Source organism: Euleptes europaea, chromosome 2 (assembly GCF_029931775.1).
Source record: "Euleptes europaea isolate rEulEur1 chromosome 2, rEulEur1.hap1, whole genome shotgun sequence".
Lineage (NCBI taxonomy): Eukaryota > Metazoa > Chordata > Lepidosauria > Squamata > Sphaerodactylidae > Euleptes > Euleptes europaea.
Genome location: NC_079313.1, coordinates 38,568,380 through 38,588,962, shown reverse-complemented (window position 1 = coordinate 38,588,962; position 20,583 = coordinate 38,568,380). Strand labels below are relative to the sequence as shown.

The window sequence follows — 20,583 nt, the reverse complement described above, 5'->3', positions numbered from 1 at the left end:
GCAATGAAGCTGTCAGAATACTGTTCATGTTTTTTATTCTTCACATTGTAGAACAGGAATTTCCCTGTTTAGTGCAATCAACCATAAAAATATAAACACTGAAAAGTGCATGCACCCTAAGTAGGAAACATGAATGCCTTTAGCAATATTCAGATCTCTACTTGCCATGAAATATACTGGGTGTCATTGGGCCAGTCAGACTCTCTCTTGGTTATACTACTCACAGGGTTGTGTGAGGATAAAATAGAGGAGAGGGAGATCATGTACTTACTGTGTGACTTTTGGCCGGTCTGTCGCATTAATCTATTTCACGGGGCCGTTGTGATTGTAAAAAGGAGGAGGGGAAAATCGTACTTACTGGGTGGCTTGGACCAGTCACTCACACACTCTTTCAGCCTTATCTGCCTCTCAGTGTTGTTGTGAGGATAAAATGGAGTTAAGGAGAATCATGTACACTGCCCTGGGCTCCTTGGAGGAAGGGTTTTATAAAAAGGCACTAAATAAACAAATGAACAAGTTGTACTCTGCATCTGATACTCATAAGCAGTTCATATTTGATGACATCAAAAACAACCACCCAACTATTCCAATTCTTATGGCTGGTGATTTTAATGCACGAATAGGGCCGGATGATAATACTCTCTTCCAAAATCTTATAGGGAATTTTGATGAATCTTTCCTGAGTTCCCTATGGTATACTAGAACTTCCAGGGACTCGGTAATCAATTCTTCCGGCTTAAGTCTGGCCCAATTCGCTATTCAGAGGAACCTAATAATAGTAAATGGGCGATCGCAGATCGACCCTAATGGAGATTTCACTTTTTTTAGCCAAAATGGTGCCAGTGTTATCGATTATTTTCTGGTTTCATTAGATCTCTTACCTCTAATCAGTAATATGGAAGTCTGCGATTACATGGGCAGTGACCATCTCCCTATCTCTCTTTCAATCAACCAATTATGTGTTCCACACTTAATACCGTCCTACCATCAAATATTGCACCAATCCCAAAAAGCCCTAGCTCATGTTTACTGGAGCCCTGAGCTTGATTCCTTGGTGCGTGACAAAATGCAGCTTTTGGAGGTGACTTCATTGAAAGCTGCCCTCCTTGAGCAAGAGTCTGCAGCTACTGTCTTAAATGTTTTTTTCAGATTAATTGATTTATTTAAACCTCTATTTACTAAAGAAATCACCTCAAGCTAGCACGCTCTATACAAACAAAATTCTTGGTTTAACCGCGAGTGTAGACTACTCAAACGAGCAATAACCAGGAAACATAGAGAATTCAGAAGGAACAACACTATTTCAGTATTGAAGGAATTGTTAACTATTAAAAAGAACTACAAGGACTTGGTAAACGGGAGGAAAAAAGAGGCCCTATATAAAAATTGGAGGAGCTTGATTACAGCTATAAACAACAATGATAATTCAGCCTTCTGGTGGACTGTGAATTCTTTAAGTAATGGCTATGTCAGAGTCCCCGCATGTATCCCATCTTCGGTCAGGGTAGCTTACTTCAAGAGCCTCTTCTTCTACTCTGTGGAAAACCAGGGTCTTATACCTGTAGCACCTTCTATTTTGCTGAATTCCTGGCCAGATGTGTCTCCTAAGGACATTAAACCGCTCATTGATCGCCTACGCTCAGGCAAAGCCCCAGGTCCTGATCTAATTCCCTACGAACTTTTTAAAGTCAACAGCGAATGGTGGGCCAACGTTCTTGCTCCTGTATTCACACAAATTAATGCATCAGGAGCTATTCCAAAATCTTGGAGACATACCATTATCGTCCCAATCTTTAAAAAAGGTCAGCGCTCTGACCCAAGCTGTTATCGTCCAATCAGCCTTTTGTCTTGCTTAGGCAAATTGTATTCCTCCTACTTATTAAAGAGGCTGTTGGACTGGGTTGAGAGTAATGACATCCTTGGCTGGGAACAGATTGGCTTCAGAAGGGGTTGGTCTGTCATGGACCACTGTTTAGTGCTCTCCCATCTAGCTGAGAAATATTCCTCCCTCCGAAATGGCACCCTTTATGCGGGTTTTATGGATCTTAAGGGAGCTTTTGATACCATCCCGAGGGAGAGGCTATGGTTGAAACTATCACATTCTACTATGGATAGGAGGTTACTATGGCTTATCCAGCAATTTCATATTGACCTCACAGCTCAGGTTCGCTGTGGCAACCAAGGAGAACTAACCGAGCCTTTTGAACTGGCCAAGGGAGTTAGACAAGGTTGCTTCCTTGCTCCTCTCTTGTTTAATCTATACTTGAATGATATGGCAACCAATTTCTCAGAGTTTTGCCACCCCCCAAAGCTTGCAAGCCATTCCACCCCGATTCTACTCTATGCTGACGATGCAGTTCTCCTGTCCCGCACAAGAATTGGTTTGAAAAGATCTTTGCAAACTTTTTCTGAGTACTGCTCTAGGGAAGGTCTTAAAATAAACCATCATAAATCTAAGATCATGATCTTCACTAAGAGGAGAAAAATGCCTCTTTTTCGCTGGGTATTAGATGGCTTTGAGGTTGACCAAGTCAAGGAGTTTGTTTACCTTGGCATTCTGTTTTCCCATAACCTAAATTGGAATGCCCATCAAAAAGCAGTGTCCAACAAAATTAAACCTGGGGTTGGTGCTTTTGTCAATTTTTTTCACACCAAAGGTGGCAAATATATTCCAGGGGCTATTCAGGTTTTTAACCTGAAAATTACCCCAATTATCCTCTTTGGTGTTGCCATCTGGATTACAGTCATCAATGAATCTATAGATCGTCCACTGCTTCAGTTCTTACGAAAACTCCTAAATGTGCCCCTCAATGTGTTGCTGGTGTTACTCTTCGTTCGGAGTTTGGCCAAATGTCACTTGAAGCTAGGGCGTGGTTGGCCGCCTTTAAACTCTACCTTAAACTGTGCTTTAGCACTGAGGGGTTCCTAGCTTCTCTGAAGCATGACCCTTTCAAATCCTCATGGCAAAAAATCTTAGACGAGAAACTGGCGTTGCTGGGCTTCTCGCAGGATATGTTATCAGATCTTGGGAAAACTGAAGCTTTTGCCAAAATTAAAAAGCGCATTAAAGAGCTCGATTATAACAGCACTACTTTTTGTGCTCGTCGCGTCTGTTCATCCCAGTTCTTCGGAATACCCCCTCCACATGGTCTGCCTGCCTATACATATTATCTGACAACTCCTCGTCTCTGTAGAGCTTTTTGCTTGGCTAGATTGAATGCTAATCCTTCTATGGTAATGCAGGGCAGAATTCTGAATATACCATACTCAGACAGGATCTGCCCTTGCTCTTCTGGCTCTATTGACACATTAGCCCATGCCCTTTTGGAATGCCGCTTTTACGAGGAACTTCGATCGCACTATATTCCCCCCCTTTTAATATACAAATCCAATGCCTCTGTGACTGACATAATGCCTTTTTACTAAGCGACAGGGACCCCAAGGCTTCATTGTCAGTGGCAAGATTTGTTTCAGTCCTTATATCCCTCCAACACTAGATATATGCTGCTCAAGATCAATTGATCAAGGAGCTTCTAAGGGATAAAAGGTAAAAGGAAAGGAAACCCATAAGCAGTTCATGACCCAGAATATTAGTTGCAGATTTCTAGGCCAGAAGAAGCTCCAGTCTCCCTGGTGCAAGGAGTATTTACCTCTTTCAGTGAGGTAATTTAAATGTCTGCTTTTCACATGTTCCTAGAAGGGAACCTGCCTGCAGATGACTCATCATATTTTCTTTCTTTTGTTTTAAATATAAAAACAACAACATTTGTATACAAGAAAGTTTCTAAGAGCCAAACTAGATGTGATAGCAGCCATGGGATCAACCAGAGCCACCGACACCATTTTAGAGGAGAATTTAGTCATTTAAAAATTGCCATGGCGCAGTGGCAATAGGCAATCTTGTTTTCTACCTCCCCACCTTTTAAAGTACTAAACCTGCCAGTTTCGCCCCTTTAAAATGCGCAGAGGGTAAAAACAAGATTGCTCGTTGTCTCCATGCCACAGCAATTTTTAAATGGCTACATTATCCTCTAAAATGGCATTGGTGGTCAAAGGTTGACCCTGTGGCTGTCATCACATCTGTGTGTGTGTGTTAAGTGCCGTCAAGTCGCTTCCAACTCATGGCGACCCTATGAATGGAAGTCCTCCAAAATGTCCTATCTTTGACATCACATCTAGCCTGGCTCTAAGTATGCAGACATCAGAAAAATTCCCTGGGAATGATCCCTGTGCCTATGTTGTATTTATTTCAGTCTTACATAGAATGGTTCATGGCATTTTGTCCCTGCTGTTTACATTTTTCCCTATTATATATATGTAAGTGATGAAGTGGGGCTCTAGTCCATGAAAGCTTATGCCATAATAAATCTGTTCATCTTTAAAGTTCCTAACCCTTGCAATCAACAGTTACTGACTCTAAGTACATGCCCCACAATAAGAAGTTGTTTGTATTCTAAACTAGGTAACAATAGGAACAGGTCAGGGAAACCTCTAGTGTTATCTCTGGAAGACATAAATGTGCTTTCAAGAGCCACACTTTGTGCCAGAAGATGCACAGAAATGGGATGAATGCACACAGAATGCACACAATGACCTAGGTCATTTATGCATGGAAGTTTTATCAGAGGTTCGTTGCTCGCTGGACCCACACTTTCCTGTTGGGAATCTATGCACCAGCAGTCTCCAAGCTCAAATCAACCCCCCCTTTAAATGCTGCTTTGTCATTGGTTTACTTTGTAGAGCTTACTGTGAGAGAAAATTCCACCACCCCCCAAAACCCAATTGCTGCATTAAAAAGCATGTTAAGAACAAAAACAAAAAAAGGAGCAATCTAAAAAGGGGATGGAATCCAAGCCTCGGTTTTAAAAAGCCTTTCTTCTGCTCAGAAAGAGCTCCAAGGAAGCAGGAAGCATTTGAATCCCCGCCTCCTTACACATTGCTTTGTAATTGACTTTGAGAGAAAGCAAGCTTGCGCATCCCACACTTTGCCTTATGCATGGGGGTTTCATCCAGGTTATGCTCAGGGGAATGGGAAGAATTGGGTTAACAGAAGAACGGGAAGTCCTGGGATTTGTGAGGGCTGGCAGTGAGTTCACCTCTAATGGACGGAAAACTCATTCATAACTTCAAGGAACAACCAAGACAGACCGGGGGGCAAACATGAGTGAAAGTACCCATGCATAAATGACCCTACATTTATATTTCAAGATTTCAGTCTGAAAAGAGAAATTGAAGTTTGCATGTCTTCTCTCAAAATAAATAGTTGGGTTTGGGGTTGTTGTTGTTGTTTTAAATTAGAGTTTACTTCCATTACATTTTCATGTAACAGCAGGAACAAGCATCACTCCCAAGAGTTCCACCTACATTTTTCACAAATAGCAAGAGTGACATCCTGAGAGCACAGTTTCTTAAACCCTCATTTTGTGCCATTTTCAAACATTACTTGTTTCAAGTTCTGGGAAGGCTATAATTTTCCAGATCTGCTAGTTATCCCACATGTCAACATTTCTAAAACATCCTGCTGCTAAATACCAGGCAGTTACAGGAAAAACAGAGGGCTGACCTGGCGTGTGTCACTGAGTCTTGGCTGTGGGAGGGAGGAGGGGTTAACCTCTCCTAATTGTGCCCTCTGGGGTACTTGTAGATACATCAACTTAAGTCTCATGAGTGGGGAGGTGGTGTCACAGTAGTCTATAAGGACTTCATCCCCCTAGCACAGTGTTCCATCCAGGTCACTTCCTGTTTTGAGACGTGTACCTAATGTCAGGACTAAAGCTGTCGATTCAGTTCGTCCCGAACCAAAAAACAGCCAAATTTCTCCTAATTCGGTGGGTTTTAGTTCGGGACGAACCGAACTAAAAAAAAGGCGGTAAACGGGGAAGCCGAATTCGCCGACTTCAGGGGTTCGGCGAATAAATTCGGCAGATTAGGGGTTCCCCCCCGCGCCTTCAGGGAAGCCCCCTGAAGGCGCGCGGGGGAGTTCCACCCTGAAGGTGCGCAAGGGGCTCTTTAAACAGATACGTGCCTCCTGGCCGGGAGGCACAGTTCTGTTCCACCACCCCCAGCGCGCCTTCAGGGGGCTTCCCTGAAGGCGCGCGGGGGGCCCTTTAAACAGATTTGTGCCTCCCGGCCGGGAGGCACATATCTGTTCCACCACCCCCCGCACGCCTTCAGGGGGTTCCCTGAAGGCGCTCGGGGGGCTCTTTAATCAGATTTGTGCCTCCCGACTGGGAGGCACAGATCTGTTCCACCACCTCCCGCGCGACTTCAGGGGGCTTCCCTGAAGGCGCAGGAGGCCCTTTAAACAGATCTGCACCTCCCGGCTGGAAGGCGCAGATCTGTTCCACCACCACCCCGCGCGCCATCAGGGGGCTTCCCTGAAGGCGCGGGGGGCGCTTTAAACAGATCTGTTCCACACACCCCCACGTGCCTTCAGGGGGCTTCCCTGAAGGCGCTCGGGGGGCTCTTTAATCAGATTTGTGCCTCCCAGCCAGGAGGCACAGATCTGTTCCACCCCCCTTGCGCCTTCAGGGGGCTTCCCTGAAGGCGCGGGGGGGCGCTTTAAACAGAACTGCGCCTTCCAGCTGGAAGGCGCAGATCTGTTTAAAGAGCCCCCCGCGCGCCTTCATGGAAGCCCCGTGAAGGCCCGTGGGGGGGGGCTGAATTTTCCCCCGAACTCCGGATCTCGCGCCGAAGTTTGCGGATCCAAAGCGGGGGAGTTCGGACTTCGGCACGGCCTAAATTTAAACGGGCCAAATTTTGCCGAAGCCGAACTTTACCGAATTTTTTTTTCAACAGCCCTAGTCAGGACTGAGAGACAGGGTTAGGATTCCATTGCACCCTGCTGTCTAACAGTCTCTTTACCTGAGCAGGCAGAGGTCATCTCGGCGGTGGTGTTGGGGACCCCAAGGATGGTTGTCATAGGGAACTTCAATGTTCATGCCAAGGCTGACTTGTCAGAAGTGGTTCACCATTTCACAGCCTCCATGACAACCATGGTAATACCTGGTCCTATACATGGTAATACCTGGTCCTATACATTGTGCAGGTCACACTTTTGATCTGGTATTTTGTTCTGGGTGGGATGAATGTGATCTGAGGGTGGAAGAATTGACAGATCACTATTTGCTTGGGTGTGCTAGGCAAGGTCGTCTCGGGTTACTGCCGGCTACTGGTCTTGAGAGCAGGCGGTTATCTCTGGAATGCAGGAATCCGGGGGAGTCCCGCCAGGAGCTGGAAACCAAAATAAAGTCGGCGTGCAGAGGGGAAGTCAAAAGTCCGGTCCAAGGGTCAGAAGTCCGTTTAACAAAGTCTAGGAGCGTCAGCAACAAAAGTCAGAGATCCTTTTGCAACAATTGCTTTCGCAACGTCTGTCTGTTCCAAGCCTGGTTTTAAGCTGTTTCCCTTTGCCTTAGGTCTCATCCTCAGACAACTCACAGTCTTGGAGCCGTCTCCTTAGTGCCTGTAAACGCGCACTTCTCCTTTTACTTTGTAACTGCATTCTTCCTTTTTGCCTTTGCTGTTGTTGAGTGTCTTCAGGTGAGCTGGGTGGGTCCTGCTTCTGTGGAGTTACAGCTGCATCTGGTTGTGCCGAAGGAGGTGATTCTGTGTTTACTTCCAAATCCTCAGCAGGGCTGGTGTTTACTCCTACCTGTTGCCCTTCGCCCTGCCCTGCATTCTCAGCTGCCTGAGGTGCAATGCCCGTTATTTCTCCCTGCTCAGGCTCTTCCTCTGATGATGCTTCGCCTGTTGAAGCCTGGGCCATGACATCATCCCCCCCTCCAGGGCCCCCCTCCGCAAGTGTCCGCCCGGGCTTGTGAGGGTAAGTCGAGTGGAAGGCCCTAATCAGCTCGGGAGCATGGATTTGGGAGGCGGGCTCCCAGGACCGATCTTCAGGACCATACCCCTTCCAGTCGATTAGGTACTGTAATCGTCCATGCCGGCGCCGGGAGTCAAGGATTTCCGCGACCTCATATTCCTCGTGGTCATCCACCCATACTGGTGGGGGAGGACTGGGACTGGGGCGGCTAGGGTCAGGGGCTGAAGCGCGCACCAGCAGGGAACGGTGGAAAACTGGGTGGATGCGCAGAGTTTGGGGCAAGGCCAGTCGGAAAGCCACAGGGTTCACCTGTTCCAGGACGGGGAAGGGTCCAATGTAGCGGGCATCCAGTTTTCGGGAGGGCCGGGAGCTTCGTAAATGTCGAGTGGACAGCCAAACTTGATCGCCTATGGTAAGGAAGTCCCCTGTTTGCCGATGGCGATCGGTTTTGGTCTTGTAATCTTGTTTGGCCCGGTCCAATTGCTCTTGCAGGATCTGATGCTGGGCCCGAAGTTCTTGGACCCACGCATCAGCGGCGGGCACCTCAGTTCCAAGTACTGTCGATGGCAGGAATCGGGGGTGATAGCCATAATTAGCCTGGAATGGTGTCTGTTGAGTAGAGGCATGGATCGCGTTATTGTAAGCGAATTCAGCCAGTGGTACTAGTTCAGCCCAGTTATCCTGCTGATGGTTGCAGTAACAGCGGAGGTACTGCTCCAGGATGGCATTGACCCGCTCGGTTTGTCCATCTGTTTGGGGGTGGTATGCTGAAGATAAGTGTACCTGGGTGCCAAGGCTAGAATGCAAGGCACGCCAAAACCGGGAAGAAAACTGGGTCCCCCGATCCGATATGATCTTCTCCGGGAGCCCATGGAGTCGGAAGATGTTTTGTAAATACAAAGCGGCCGATTCTCGTGCTGAAGGGGTCCCGCTGCAGGGAATGAAGTGGCTCATCTTAGTAAAAAGGTCCACCACCACCAAGATGCTGGTGTATGACCCAGATTTGGGTAGGTCTACAATAAAATCCATTGACACGGTGTGCCATGGCCGGGGAGGTGTGGGTAATGGTTGTAAGAGACCTGCTGGCTTGCCCGGATGGTCTTTGGCTCGTCGACACGTCTTGCAGGTATTCACATACCGAGCTACATCAGCCTGTATCCGTGGCCACCAAAAGTCCCTGGTCAATAGATGGAGGGTCCGGTAACGGCCAAAGTGTCCTGCAGGTGCCACGTCGTGGGATAGGCGCATAATTTCCCCTCGCAATGGGCCAGGTGGCACGTAAAGCCGTCCTTGGTGTAGAATTGCTGTGTGATGCAGGGTCAGGTCTGGTTTCCTGGTTGGTGTGTTATTCTGTAGCTCTTGTCGGCGTGCTTGTGCCCATGGATCCCGGAGTTGTTGTTCTCGAATCCTTTCTTGGAGTGATGGTTGTTCTGTTGTGGCTGCGAATGCGGCTGGAGGCAAGATCGTGGCTGGGGGAGTCACTGATGGGGTTGGAAGGTCATGGTCTGGTTTCCTGGATAAGGCATCTGCCCGCTTGTTCTGGGCACTGGGCACATACTTCACAACGAAGTCGAACCGGGAAAAGAAGAGGGACCATCGGATTTGCCGCTGATTCAGGCGACGGGTAGTCTGGAGGTGTTCTAGGTTCCGGTGATCAGTTCGCACCTGCACCGGATGGCGGGCTCCTTCTAAGTGGTATCGCCATACCTCAAACGCCACTTTAATGGCTAGGAGTTCTCTTTCCCATATCGTATAATTTCGTTCTGGGGGAGTGAGTTGTCTTGAATAGAATGCACACGGCCGCAGGGTCCCTTCTGGCGAGGTTTGTTGTGAGAGGATAGCTCCGATGGCAGTGCTGGATGCATCGGTCTCTACGATGAATGGCTGGGTTGGGTCTGGGTGCTTCAGAATGGGACCGGTTGCAAAACAGGACTTCAAGGTCTGAAAGGCCTGATGGGCATCGGTGTCCCATTTGAATGGTTCTCGGGGCCTTAACAGGCGGGTTAAGGGAACGGAAAGGGCTGCATAGCGAGAAATGAATTGTCTATAATAGTTAGCAAAGCCCAAGAATCTTTGGAGGTCTTTATGGTTGCGCGGGCTCTGCCATTTTAGTATGGCTTCCACCTTGGATGGGTCCATCTGAATCCCCTCAGGGGAGATCCGGTGGCCTAAAAAGTCAATGGTGGTTTGATGGAAGTCACATTTCTCCAGCTTGGCATATAGGTTATGCTCTCTTAAACGTTGCAACACTGTTTGAACGTGCCTGATATGTTGGGAGGGATCTCGGGAATAAATCAAGATGTCGTCAAGGTAGACGAGTACCCAGCGGTCTAACAGGTCTCGGAAGATATCATGCATGAAGCGCTGGAAGACTGCGGAGCAGTGCAGAGCCCAAAGGGCATGACCAGGTATTCAAATTGCCCATATCTGGTGTTGAAGGCCGTCTTCCACTCATCCCCGGATCGCATTCGAATGAGGTTGTAGGCCCCCCGAAGATCTAACTTGGAAAATATTCGAGCCCCCTTTACCTGTTCGAGGAGTTCTGAAATTAGCGGCAACGGGTACCGGTCCTTGATGGTTATTTTATTGAGCGCACGGTAATCGTTGCAGAGTCGAAGTTCCCCACATTTTTTCTTTACGAAGAGAACTGGGGCAGACGTCGGGGACATGGAAGGTCGTATGAATCCACGTTTACGATTTTTTTCTAGGAAGTCCTGCAGAGCTGCTCTCTCAGGCATGGACAAGGAGTACAGGCGACTGGCGGGCAGTGGCGCTCCCGGTTGCAGATTGATGCCACAATCATACGGTCGATGCGGAGGGAGGAGATCTGCTCCTTTTTCTTCAAAGACATCTTGGTAGGTGGCGTACTCTTCAGGAAGACCGGGAAGGGGTTCAGAACTGTTGGTTGCTACCACTGTCCCAATCGTCTGCAGGTGCTTTTGGTGAGGACAAGGATCTCTAAACTGAAGTTCCTGTTCCTCCCAGTCGATACTAGGATTGTGTCGGCCCAACCAATCCATCCCCAGCACCAGCGGGAAGTGGGGCATGTGTGCTATATCTAAACATAGCTGTTCCTGGTGGCGTTGTATCCTCATAATTAGTGGCTGGGTTTCTTGCCTGACTGGCCCAGACTTCAGGGGTCTTCCATCAATGGCCTCCACCTGGATGGCCACATCTTTCTTCCGTAAGGGAACTTGGTGTTGTTGAGCAAAGGATACGTCCATATATGAGCGTGAGGCCCCAGAGTCCAAGAGTGCATGAGCCAAGATCCAGGGTCCTCCTGGTGGGAACAACTTAACAGGGATTAAGACATGTCGGGGTCCATCATTGGAAGGCCTATTGCACTCGGTTGCTCTCCCCAAGTAGCTAGGCCCACCACACCCTGGGGCTTGTAGTTTCCCGGTGCCTTGCGTTTCTCCGGGCAAGCTTGGGCATAGTGTCCTGGGTTGCCACAATATAAACAGAGGTTGGCCTGGCGCCGTCGTTCCTTTTCCTCTCGGGAGAGGTGGGGCCGAACAGCCCCAATCTGCATTGGCTCTCCAAGGTCGGCCACTGACCTGCTGGGTCCAGGGCTAGGTTGGTAGGTTGGCAGTGCTGTCCGTACCACCCAACCACGTCCTCCAGAGCGGGTACGTCTCCTATCTTCGAGCCGGCCATCAATCTGCAGGCATAATTGGATCAGGGCCTCGAGGGTAGTGGGTCGGGTCACCCTTGCCACCTCGTCCAGGACTTCCTCTGACAAGCCCTCTAGGTACTGGTCTCGTAGGGCACCCTCATTCAGTCCAGGTCTTGGGCGATCACCCTGAATTCTGAGGTGTAGGCTGCCACTGATGTTTGCCCCTGGCGCAGTCGCCTGATGCGTCTGTTGGCCCGCCCTAACGCCTGGGGATCAGCATAGGCCGCCTGGAGATTCTGTAGGAATCCATTAAAATCACTGAGAAGAGGTGACTCGCTTACCAGCAAGGGTGTGGCCCATTTTGCAGCTTGGTCTTTCAGGAGGCTTAACATGAAACTGACTTTGGTTTGGTCATCTACAAAGTCTCTAGCCCTTACTTTCATGTAAAGCTTACATTGGCCCAGGAACCGAGGAAAATCTTCTGCTCTGCCCCCAAACCTATCAGGAGGATCCAGGGGGCATTTCACAGAGGGGGCAGCCACTGGCTGAGAGTGAGCAGCTGCCATTTGTTGCTGCATCATAGCAACTGCCCCAGTTAATTGTTGCAGCTGGTCTCGTAGGGCTTGATTCTGAGCTTGCAAGTCAGCGACAGAACCTGCAGTTGGGTCCGTCATCCTTCCAGGGAAGCTAGGCTAGTCTCCCTGGTGGAGATGGAGGAGGAGGCGAAAGCAATGTTTGCTAGGCAAGGTCGTCTCGGGTTACTGCCGGCTACTGGTCTTGAGAGCAGGCGGTTATCTCTGGAATGCAGGAATCCGGGGGAGTCCCGCCAGGAGCTGGAAACCAAAATAAAGTCGGCGTGCAGAGGGGAAGTCAAAAGTCCGGTCCAAGGGTCAGAAGTCCGTTTAACAAAGTCTAGGAGCGTCAGCAACAAAAGTCAGAGATCCTTTTGCAACAATTGCTTTCGCAACGTCTGTCTGTTCTAAGCCTGGTTTTAAGCTGTTTCCCTTTGCCTTAGGTCTCATCCTCAGACAACTCACAGTCTTGGAGTCGTCTCCTTAGTGCCTGTAAACGCGCACTTCTCCTTTTACTTTGTAACTGCATTCTTCCTTTTTGCCTTTGCTGTTGTTGAGTGTCTTCAGGTGAGCTGGGTGGGTCCTGCTTCTGTGGAGTTACAGCTGCATCTGGTTGTGCCGAAGGAGGTGATTCTGTGTTTACTTCCAAATCCTCAGCAGGGCTGGTGTTTACTCCTACCTGTTGCCCTTCGCCCTGCCCTGCATTCTCAGCTGCCTGAGGTGCAATGCCCGTTATTTCTCCCTGCTCAGGCTCTTCCTCTGATGATGCTTCGCCTGTTGAAGCCTGGGCCATGACATTGGGTTTAGACTTACAGGGGTTCTGCAGGGGTGGGGATCTATTAAAATGACTGGTCTCGGGAATCAGATGGATCCTAATGGTTTTCTGATAGCTCTATGGGATTCTCCTGTTGAGATGGCTGGTGCTTCCGATGCCCTGATTGACCTCAGGAATGAGGAAATGACCCATGGTTGACATGGCTGCTTCCAGGTGCCCTCTCTCAAGTGTTAAAGCCCAAGTGGCCCCTTGGTTTACTGAGATGCTGCGGGGATGAAATGACAAGGGAGCTGGCTATAGCAATAATGGAGGGTACGAATCTGTTAAGACACTGGCGAAAGCTCATTTTAAAAAGTACTCCATTGTGGTGATTGTAGCAAACAAACACTTTTCTTCCATCATTGTGGCTACAGAGTGTAGGCCAGGAGGGCTGTTTAGCATGGTCTGAGGCTTGTTAGGTTCTGGCCTGCAAGAGGAGGTTGATTGCCCAGTGGCCTACTGTGACTGTTTTGCTCAACTGCAGAGAAAATCTGCAGAACATCTGTTTGAACTTGGACTCTATATTAGCAGGGACTCTATATTAGCAGTGACAGGGTCAGATGATACCAACTGGTCCACTTTTTTAGGATACTTTTCAGTTTATTTCCTCCTTTCTGTTCAATATTCTGTTATTTTTATGTTTCAGTGTGTAGTTCTGGTTTTGTTTGATGTATTTTTTGTTGGTTTTAATGGTAAAGATGTGTTTTTACTATGTATGTTTTTAATTTGTTACTTTTAAGATACTTTTAACTAAATCAGATCTTATTTACTGAACTAATCATTTTACAGATTTTTGTAACTGTTGTATTTTCTGAATGAAATATTATTACTGTTTTAAGGTTTGAAACTCTCATATAGCGGTATAAAACAGAAATTGCTTTAAAGATTGCTTGTAACATGAAACATGTTTAAGACTTATAATTGTTGGGAATTGGACGACGAGTTTTGTCTGGATCAGGAATGCTAGTTAAATGTATTTATTTATTTGAATGATCTCAGGGAACAGTGCTGCAGCACATAGTCAGGGTTATTTGATCAGTTGGTCATGTGACATTCTGCTGCGTTCTGAGGGGCTGCAGTTAAACTGCCGTTTTAAGTGGTTGAGACAGACTGGCTATGAAAGAGGACATACTCCTCAAACTATAAGCGAGATGACAGCTTTTATTATGTATCCCATGTTTACCCTCCCTATAATAAGTAAACGTTTGTTCAGTTAAAAGAAAGCTACAAGTTCAGAGTCCTTTATTTTGTGTGTGTACAATAATCCACAAGATCACGATCTATTTAGAATTCAAACTCAACAAAATTGGTAGCAGAGGATGGTTGTTCACTGGATGAGACTTGTGGATACACACACACACCTTTTTTAAAAAACGGAAGAAACTGGGGAAGTTTTCTTCTTGCCTCCTTTTTGGAGCTGGATTACAATTAAGTTCAGAGCTCAGCTAACTCTCTTCAGTGCTTCTGGGAAAAATCTAGGGGACTGAGAGAAAATCAGCATCAGCTTTGAAACAAAGTAATCTTCAAGCCATGGCCAGCGATTCAGAAGAAACAAGTTTGTACAAAGGTCACATGAGTTACACACTTCAAGCACCCCCAGCAATTTCTCTTCCTAAACTAAATCAGATGCCATTTATGCTATGGAAGTGTGCAGTAGAGAATGCATTTGAAATCCTGGGCATAAAAGAGGTTCTTACAAGGGACAAGCCAGGACAGAATGATAAAGATTATAAAGATTTCATAAAGAATGAATTCTATGCAATATTTCTCTTTATTAACTCCATTGGGGAGAATGAAGCCTCTACAATACTAAGTAATTCATCTGCAAAAAGAATATGGGAAACTTTGAACCAGAAGCATGGAAAGACAAGTGCTGGGCAGATCAGATCATTAAAAGCTACACTTTATTCTGCCCGAATGGGATCCAATACAAGTTTGACTGAGCATTTAAAATATATGCAAGATTTGGCAACTGAGATTAAATTGAATGCAGAACCTCTATCTGAGGAGGAATTTCTGACAATATTTCTAGCAAGCTTGTACCCTAGTTACAGGACTGAGAAAAGAGGGTTGATGGCAAGAGAAAATCTTAATCTAATTCAAGTAATGAATGCATTGAAAGATTTGAGGAAGAAGAAAATAGAAATGATGAATTAAACAGAGGAATGTCTGTGCTAAAGTTAAACCATTCAAAACCTGGAAGACGTTTTCAGTGTGGACGAAATGGGTACAAATCCTTTGAATGTAGACAGAGAAATTCTCAAAAATATTCCCACTCCCCGACTCAATTTCAAAATAGCCGGAGAAACAAAAGGGGAAATTGTGATTGGAATGGAGGAGTTGAGAGGCAGAAGCACACGAAACAGGCCACTAGGAAGGGTATCAATAATAAGAAACTTTCCAGTGATAAGGCTGCATTCATGTTTAGCAACTATAATTTAGAAGGAAATAAATCGAAATCAAAAACTATTAAAAGGATTTTACTAGACACTGGGTCATCATGCCATGTTTTCAATGACAGAGAAAGTTTTATTTCATTGGAGGAATGTGAAGAAACTTTGGTTGCAGCTAGTGGGCAATCCTTTGTGTGCAGAAAAAAAGGAACAGTAAGAATCTTTATTGAAAGTTTTTGTGGTGATGTTAAGGAAATCAATCTGCAAAATGTGATGTTAATTTCTGAAGCCAAGGAATGTTTGATATCGGTTGGCAAGATGCTTAAGGCTAATTTTAAAATTGAAATGGAAAATGGCTGTTGTAACTTGATAGATCCGAAGGGAAGGAGATATGATGTGGAAGTGGACGGACTACACTTCTATTTGCATAATACAGCTGATGAAATGGAAGAATATGAGGACAGTTATGAGTATTTACAATCAGAAAGTGAATCTGATAAACAAATATACAGTTAAGACTCTGATTCAGATAAGGCTGAATCAGAAATGGAACATCTAACTGGAAATAACAAAGGAGACATGCAATTAAAAGAAAGAAAATGTGATCATACAAATTGTGTGTATTCCTGAAATGATTCCCTTTTCAGCATGGGAGTTCAGACCACCTGCTGTGATCGAATGCCAGTCGGGAATTACCCCAGAGGAAGGACCAGCAGATGTCAGCAGTACTGAAGTTGAGAAAGAGGAGGAGATCTTACCTACCATAAGAAAGTCTAGTAGGTGCAATAAAGGCATACCAGCAGAGAAACGTACTTATCATACTGAAACGCAAATTGAGCCTCTAAGCTGGGAAGAAATGCTGAAGTTACCCAGCAGTGAAAGAGACAAATGGTTGGAAGCAGTACAAGAAGAAATTGATTCACTACAAAAGAACCAAACATGGCCATTAACCAAATTACCACTCGGTAGAAAACCTGTAGGATGCAAATGGATATTCAAAATAAAAAGGAATACAGATGGAAGTGTGGACAAATATAAGGCAAGACTTGTTGCTAAGGGATTTACCCAAAAATATGGGACTGACTATGTAGAGACTTACTCTCCAGTTATTGGATATACAGCAATACACACTTTGATGAGTATAGCAACATCCAGAAAGATGCATATACTCCAACTTGATGTGAAAACAGCCTTCTTAAATGGAGAACTAACAGAAGAGCTCTACATGGAAGTTCCACCTGGACTAAAAGATTCTGTCAATAATCAACAAGTTTGCAAACTTCAGAAAACATTGTATGGACTACAGCAGTCAGCCAGAGCATGGAATCAGAAATTGACAACACTGTTAAAAGATCAAGGATTCAAACAAGGAAATATAGAAAAATGTTTGTTCAGCAGAAAGAAAAATGGACAATGCCAATACATACTTACATTTGTAGATGATATCCTGATATGTTGTGAAAGAATCAGCAGCAAAGGAAATAGCTGATAAACTAGATCAACTCAGCGAAAGATAAGCAAAAGGGGATTCTAAATGTAAAATACTGTACATCAAAAGAAATGGTGGCTGACAAACTAACAAAACCAATTCACAGACATCAGTTTGAGTATTTGCTTGATAAGTTGTGTTGCATACCTGACAACGACTAAAACTCTAAAAGGGGTTTGTTGGGAATTGGACAACGAGTTTTGTCTGGATCAGGAATGTTAGTTAAATGTATTTATTTATTTGAATGATCTCAGGGAACAGTGCTGCAGCACATAGTCAGGGTTATTTGATCAGTTGGTCATGTGACATTCTGCTGCGTTCTGAGGGGCTGCAGTTAAACTGCCGTTTTAAGTGGTTGAGACAGACTGGCTATGAAAGAGGACATACTCCTCAAACTATAAGCGAGATGACAGCTTTTATTATGTATCCCATGTTTACCCTCCCTATAATAAGTAAACGTTTGTTCAGTTAAAAGAAAGCTACAAGTTCAGAGTCCTTTATTTTGTGTGTGTACAATAATCCACAAGATCACGATCTAGTTAGAATTCAAACTCAACAAAAATGTCTGAACTTTTGTAACATTTAAAGACTTCGTAACCATCTACATGCATACATACTACAGTATGTTAAGATGGTATATACATATACATATTTTTGAAGCTATTCAATAAAAAGCTTACTCTGGTAAGAAATTAGTTAAGGCCTGCTTATTAGGTGTCTAACTGAATAAGTTAACATACTTCTTCTCAGGAAGGGGTCAATTCTAAGAGAATAGGCACTGAAAGGCACTGACCCGCTTCAATGGTGAAGGACTTACAGAGGTATCCTAAACTGAATTATACCTTTCTAAATCCACTGATTTCAGTGAACTTAGAAGGGTATAACTCTGCTCAGGATTGTACCATTAGACTTCTGTTTTCATACAAGTCCCCATTTCAGACATTACCAAAAAAAACACAAAGGTACTTTGGTCCCTTGTACTTCCTGTTTAATACATATCTCATCACATCCAACACCATTATCAAGAAACAACAGATCTTACCCCCTCCCCCAAAAAAATCACGAGTAGTGCAAGAAATTTACCCATACCCTAAGATACATTGTGAACATGAATGATTTTTGAATTTCTTGAAAATATCATGCCTGCTGATCACCTTGAATGTACCTAATCTAATAAAACACTTTTGTTGCCAGTTTCCATGTCACTCATGAATTCTCCGGTTATTTATTAGATCCACTGCATATGATATTTTTCTGCATTTAATCATAATTAGCCTGCTGTTTCCAATCTTAGAGCTGGCTCCCACTCCAGGCACCAAGCATATTTATTAATGACAGAGACCCACCAACCCTCATAGGAAAATACAGTGAAATCAGCAGACCACAACTGCCTTTGCTATCTCTCAAGTACCCACCAAGACTCAGCTACAGATACCAATTTCTTCTGTTAAACAAGAAACCCCAGATTGGCTGGAAACACTCAGCTAACTGCTGCCCCTTAACTGATCTGAGAGGGTCAAATGGCAATAGTAAATAATAGTCCAAGGCAAATCACTTACTAAATGGATATAATGTAAATTCTGCCATTGTCTATCTGTCCATCACCTTTTTATAGTAATGTTGCTCTGATGAGCTCAGGGTGGCATACATGATTCACCTCTCCTCCACTTTATCTTCACAACAACCCTGTGATGTTCATTATGCTGAGAAACAATAACTGGCCCAAGATCATGTAAATAGCTTCATTGCAGACTAGAAATGGGAACTCAGTTCTCCCAAGTTCCATGCTGGCTCTGGGCATACTTTTAATATATCCATTCAGAAACTTCACAGAATGGACTTGTGCAGAATTCTGAAGTTTCTATGTCAATACAAGAGTGGCAGGGGATGAGGATGGGGCAAGAGCTTAGGAAGAGAATGGAATGCAGTTACACAACATTTCTTTTCATTGGCATTATTCCACTATCACCTGGAAATATATGTGTCGATATGCATTTTTATTGTTAACACAATGCCAAAAATAAACCTTTGTTAAGGTAATGCATGAGGTTATGACAACTTAACCACCACAAAATTGAACAACATGTATAGTGAGAGAAATTCAAGACAGACTGGATGGTAGAGAGAGAGAACACATCCAGTCTGTCTTGTAAGATTAATAAATCAAAGTAGCTGGAATCTGCTTATCTCTAACACATAATCAAGCTACCTGATGATCTCAAAATGTGTTGTAAAGAAATAGATCATCTGATTCTATGTAGTTGCCATTGTTCTTTTTCCCTTGGATAACACACTTGCTGATCCCACTGGTCTTGATTTGGAGTCAAGTTCATCACCCTTTTAATCACCTCTTCAATCACCATGTTTGTGAATGCAAATGATTGTTAATGTGTATTAAGAATAATCAATTTTTGAAGTCATCTTGAGTAGGAACATCGGACATATTCAAGAATGGTAAAATGCATGACAGTACCTAGCATTGTTCAGCTATGATTTTTTCCCCAACAGATCCAGAGACTCAGACATCAATACAATTAGCTAGATGAGGGTGTTGCACATTTAGAAGGGGGAATAAAATCTAAACTGATGCTTACCATTAAACTTTTAAATTTTCTATTTTCTGCAATGTGAAAAAAGCCATCTCTTGTTAAAATCTTGATGTGCTTCACTTCATTATTGTACCTATAGGCAATGAATAACTTATGAATATAAATGTGTTTTTAATCAGCAGAGATCAATAATTACTTGAGGGCATGCCCTACTCGTACACGAATAAATTCTTAAGACAAAACGTATATCCACACCAATACAGCTGACACCTAATTAACGAAATACATTTATTATGGTCTGGCAGAAGACGCACTCTTAATTCAGATTTTTAGAAAGCTTTTCAGTAAGATCTCGTTATGGGATCCAATGCAACTGCTTGCATTCAAATTCATGTTGAGAATCAGCTTTGAAACAAAATAAGATCCCCTTAAAAAAATGTATTGACAAAACACACCAGCAACTTTTTAAAAATTAAAATTCTGTTAGACACTTTACAGCTTGTTCCAATTTACATTGAAGTCCAAGAAAAGATTCTGTTTGGCTTAAATTCATAGCCAAATCAATTCTAAACATTTTCTAGTTAAAATGCAAATGGACCAATACCTCAGCTTATGCTAACTAGTATAAAGTCATTTGTGCCTCAAGTCACAGACCCATTAATGCACTAAACACTTATGGATCTCCCATCCCACCTACTCCTTCCTCAAACAGATTACTAGCAGATGAGGGAAAGGGCATGCATGAACTGTATTTCCCTTCCTCAAAGGAAGGGAAAGCATGGGAACATAATGAAAATGGTAGAGAGTATACACCTGGGTTCTGAACATGTAGCTCTTTTGTCTAGGACATGTTCTGAACATACAGCTGTTTAGTCTAGGGCAAAACATAAAAACTCAGTGCCTAGATGCAAAAAAAGTTATGCCCCCCCCCCCCACAGCCCATGAAAAGAAAAGAAATTTCTGCACATGGACTGATTCTTGCTGGATTTGGGTATAATGATTTCAATAAGAACTTAAGTTCCCTAGCCAGCTAGACCCATAAGCAAATTAACAGCATGTATATTCTAAAAATGTGAGCAAAACTGAAATTTGGAATGTTTCATATCACAGCAATAATGACATTTATCTGGAGAGAAATTTACATTTCACTTACTTAATGCTAATGGCATATTCTCCTGACTCTTTAGTCCTATATCGCACTAGGTAAGTGCTATTTATCCGGTTAATAAGTTCAGTCTCTGCTTGCAGCCTTTCCATTGCTCCTGCATACCTGCAATGAAGTAAATATTAACCACACTTTCTATCAAGATGAACATAGAGCACAAGTGCCA

The 20,583-nt window shown here is 44.4% G+C and overlaps 1 protein-coding gene across 1 annotated transcript in view; it reads right to left on the bottom strand.

Annotated features, from left to right (window-relative positions):
* VAV3 (vav guanine nucleotide exchange factor 3) overlaps positions 1 to 20,583 on the bottom strand; it is a 247,371-nt gene that overhangs the window by 18,610 nt on the left and 208,178 nt on the right. The window contains exons 23-24 of the mRNA XM_056867457.1: positions 20,406 to 20,522; positions 19,298 to 19,385 (exon numbers count right to left, since the gene is read on the bottom strand). Coding sequence (XP_056723435.1) covers positions 19,298 to 19,385; positions 20,406 to 20,522 — 205 coding nt within the window. The remainder of the gene's footprint in view (positions 1 to 19,297; positions 19,386 to 20,405; positions 20,523 to 20,583) is intronic.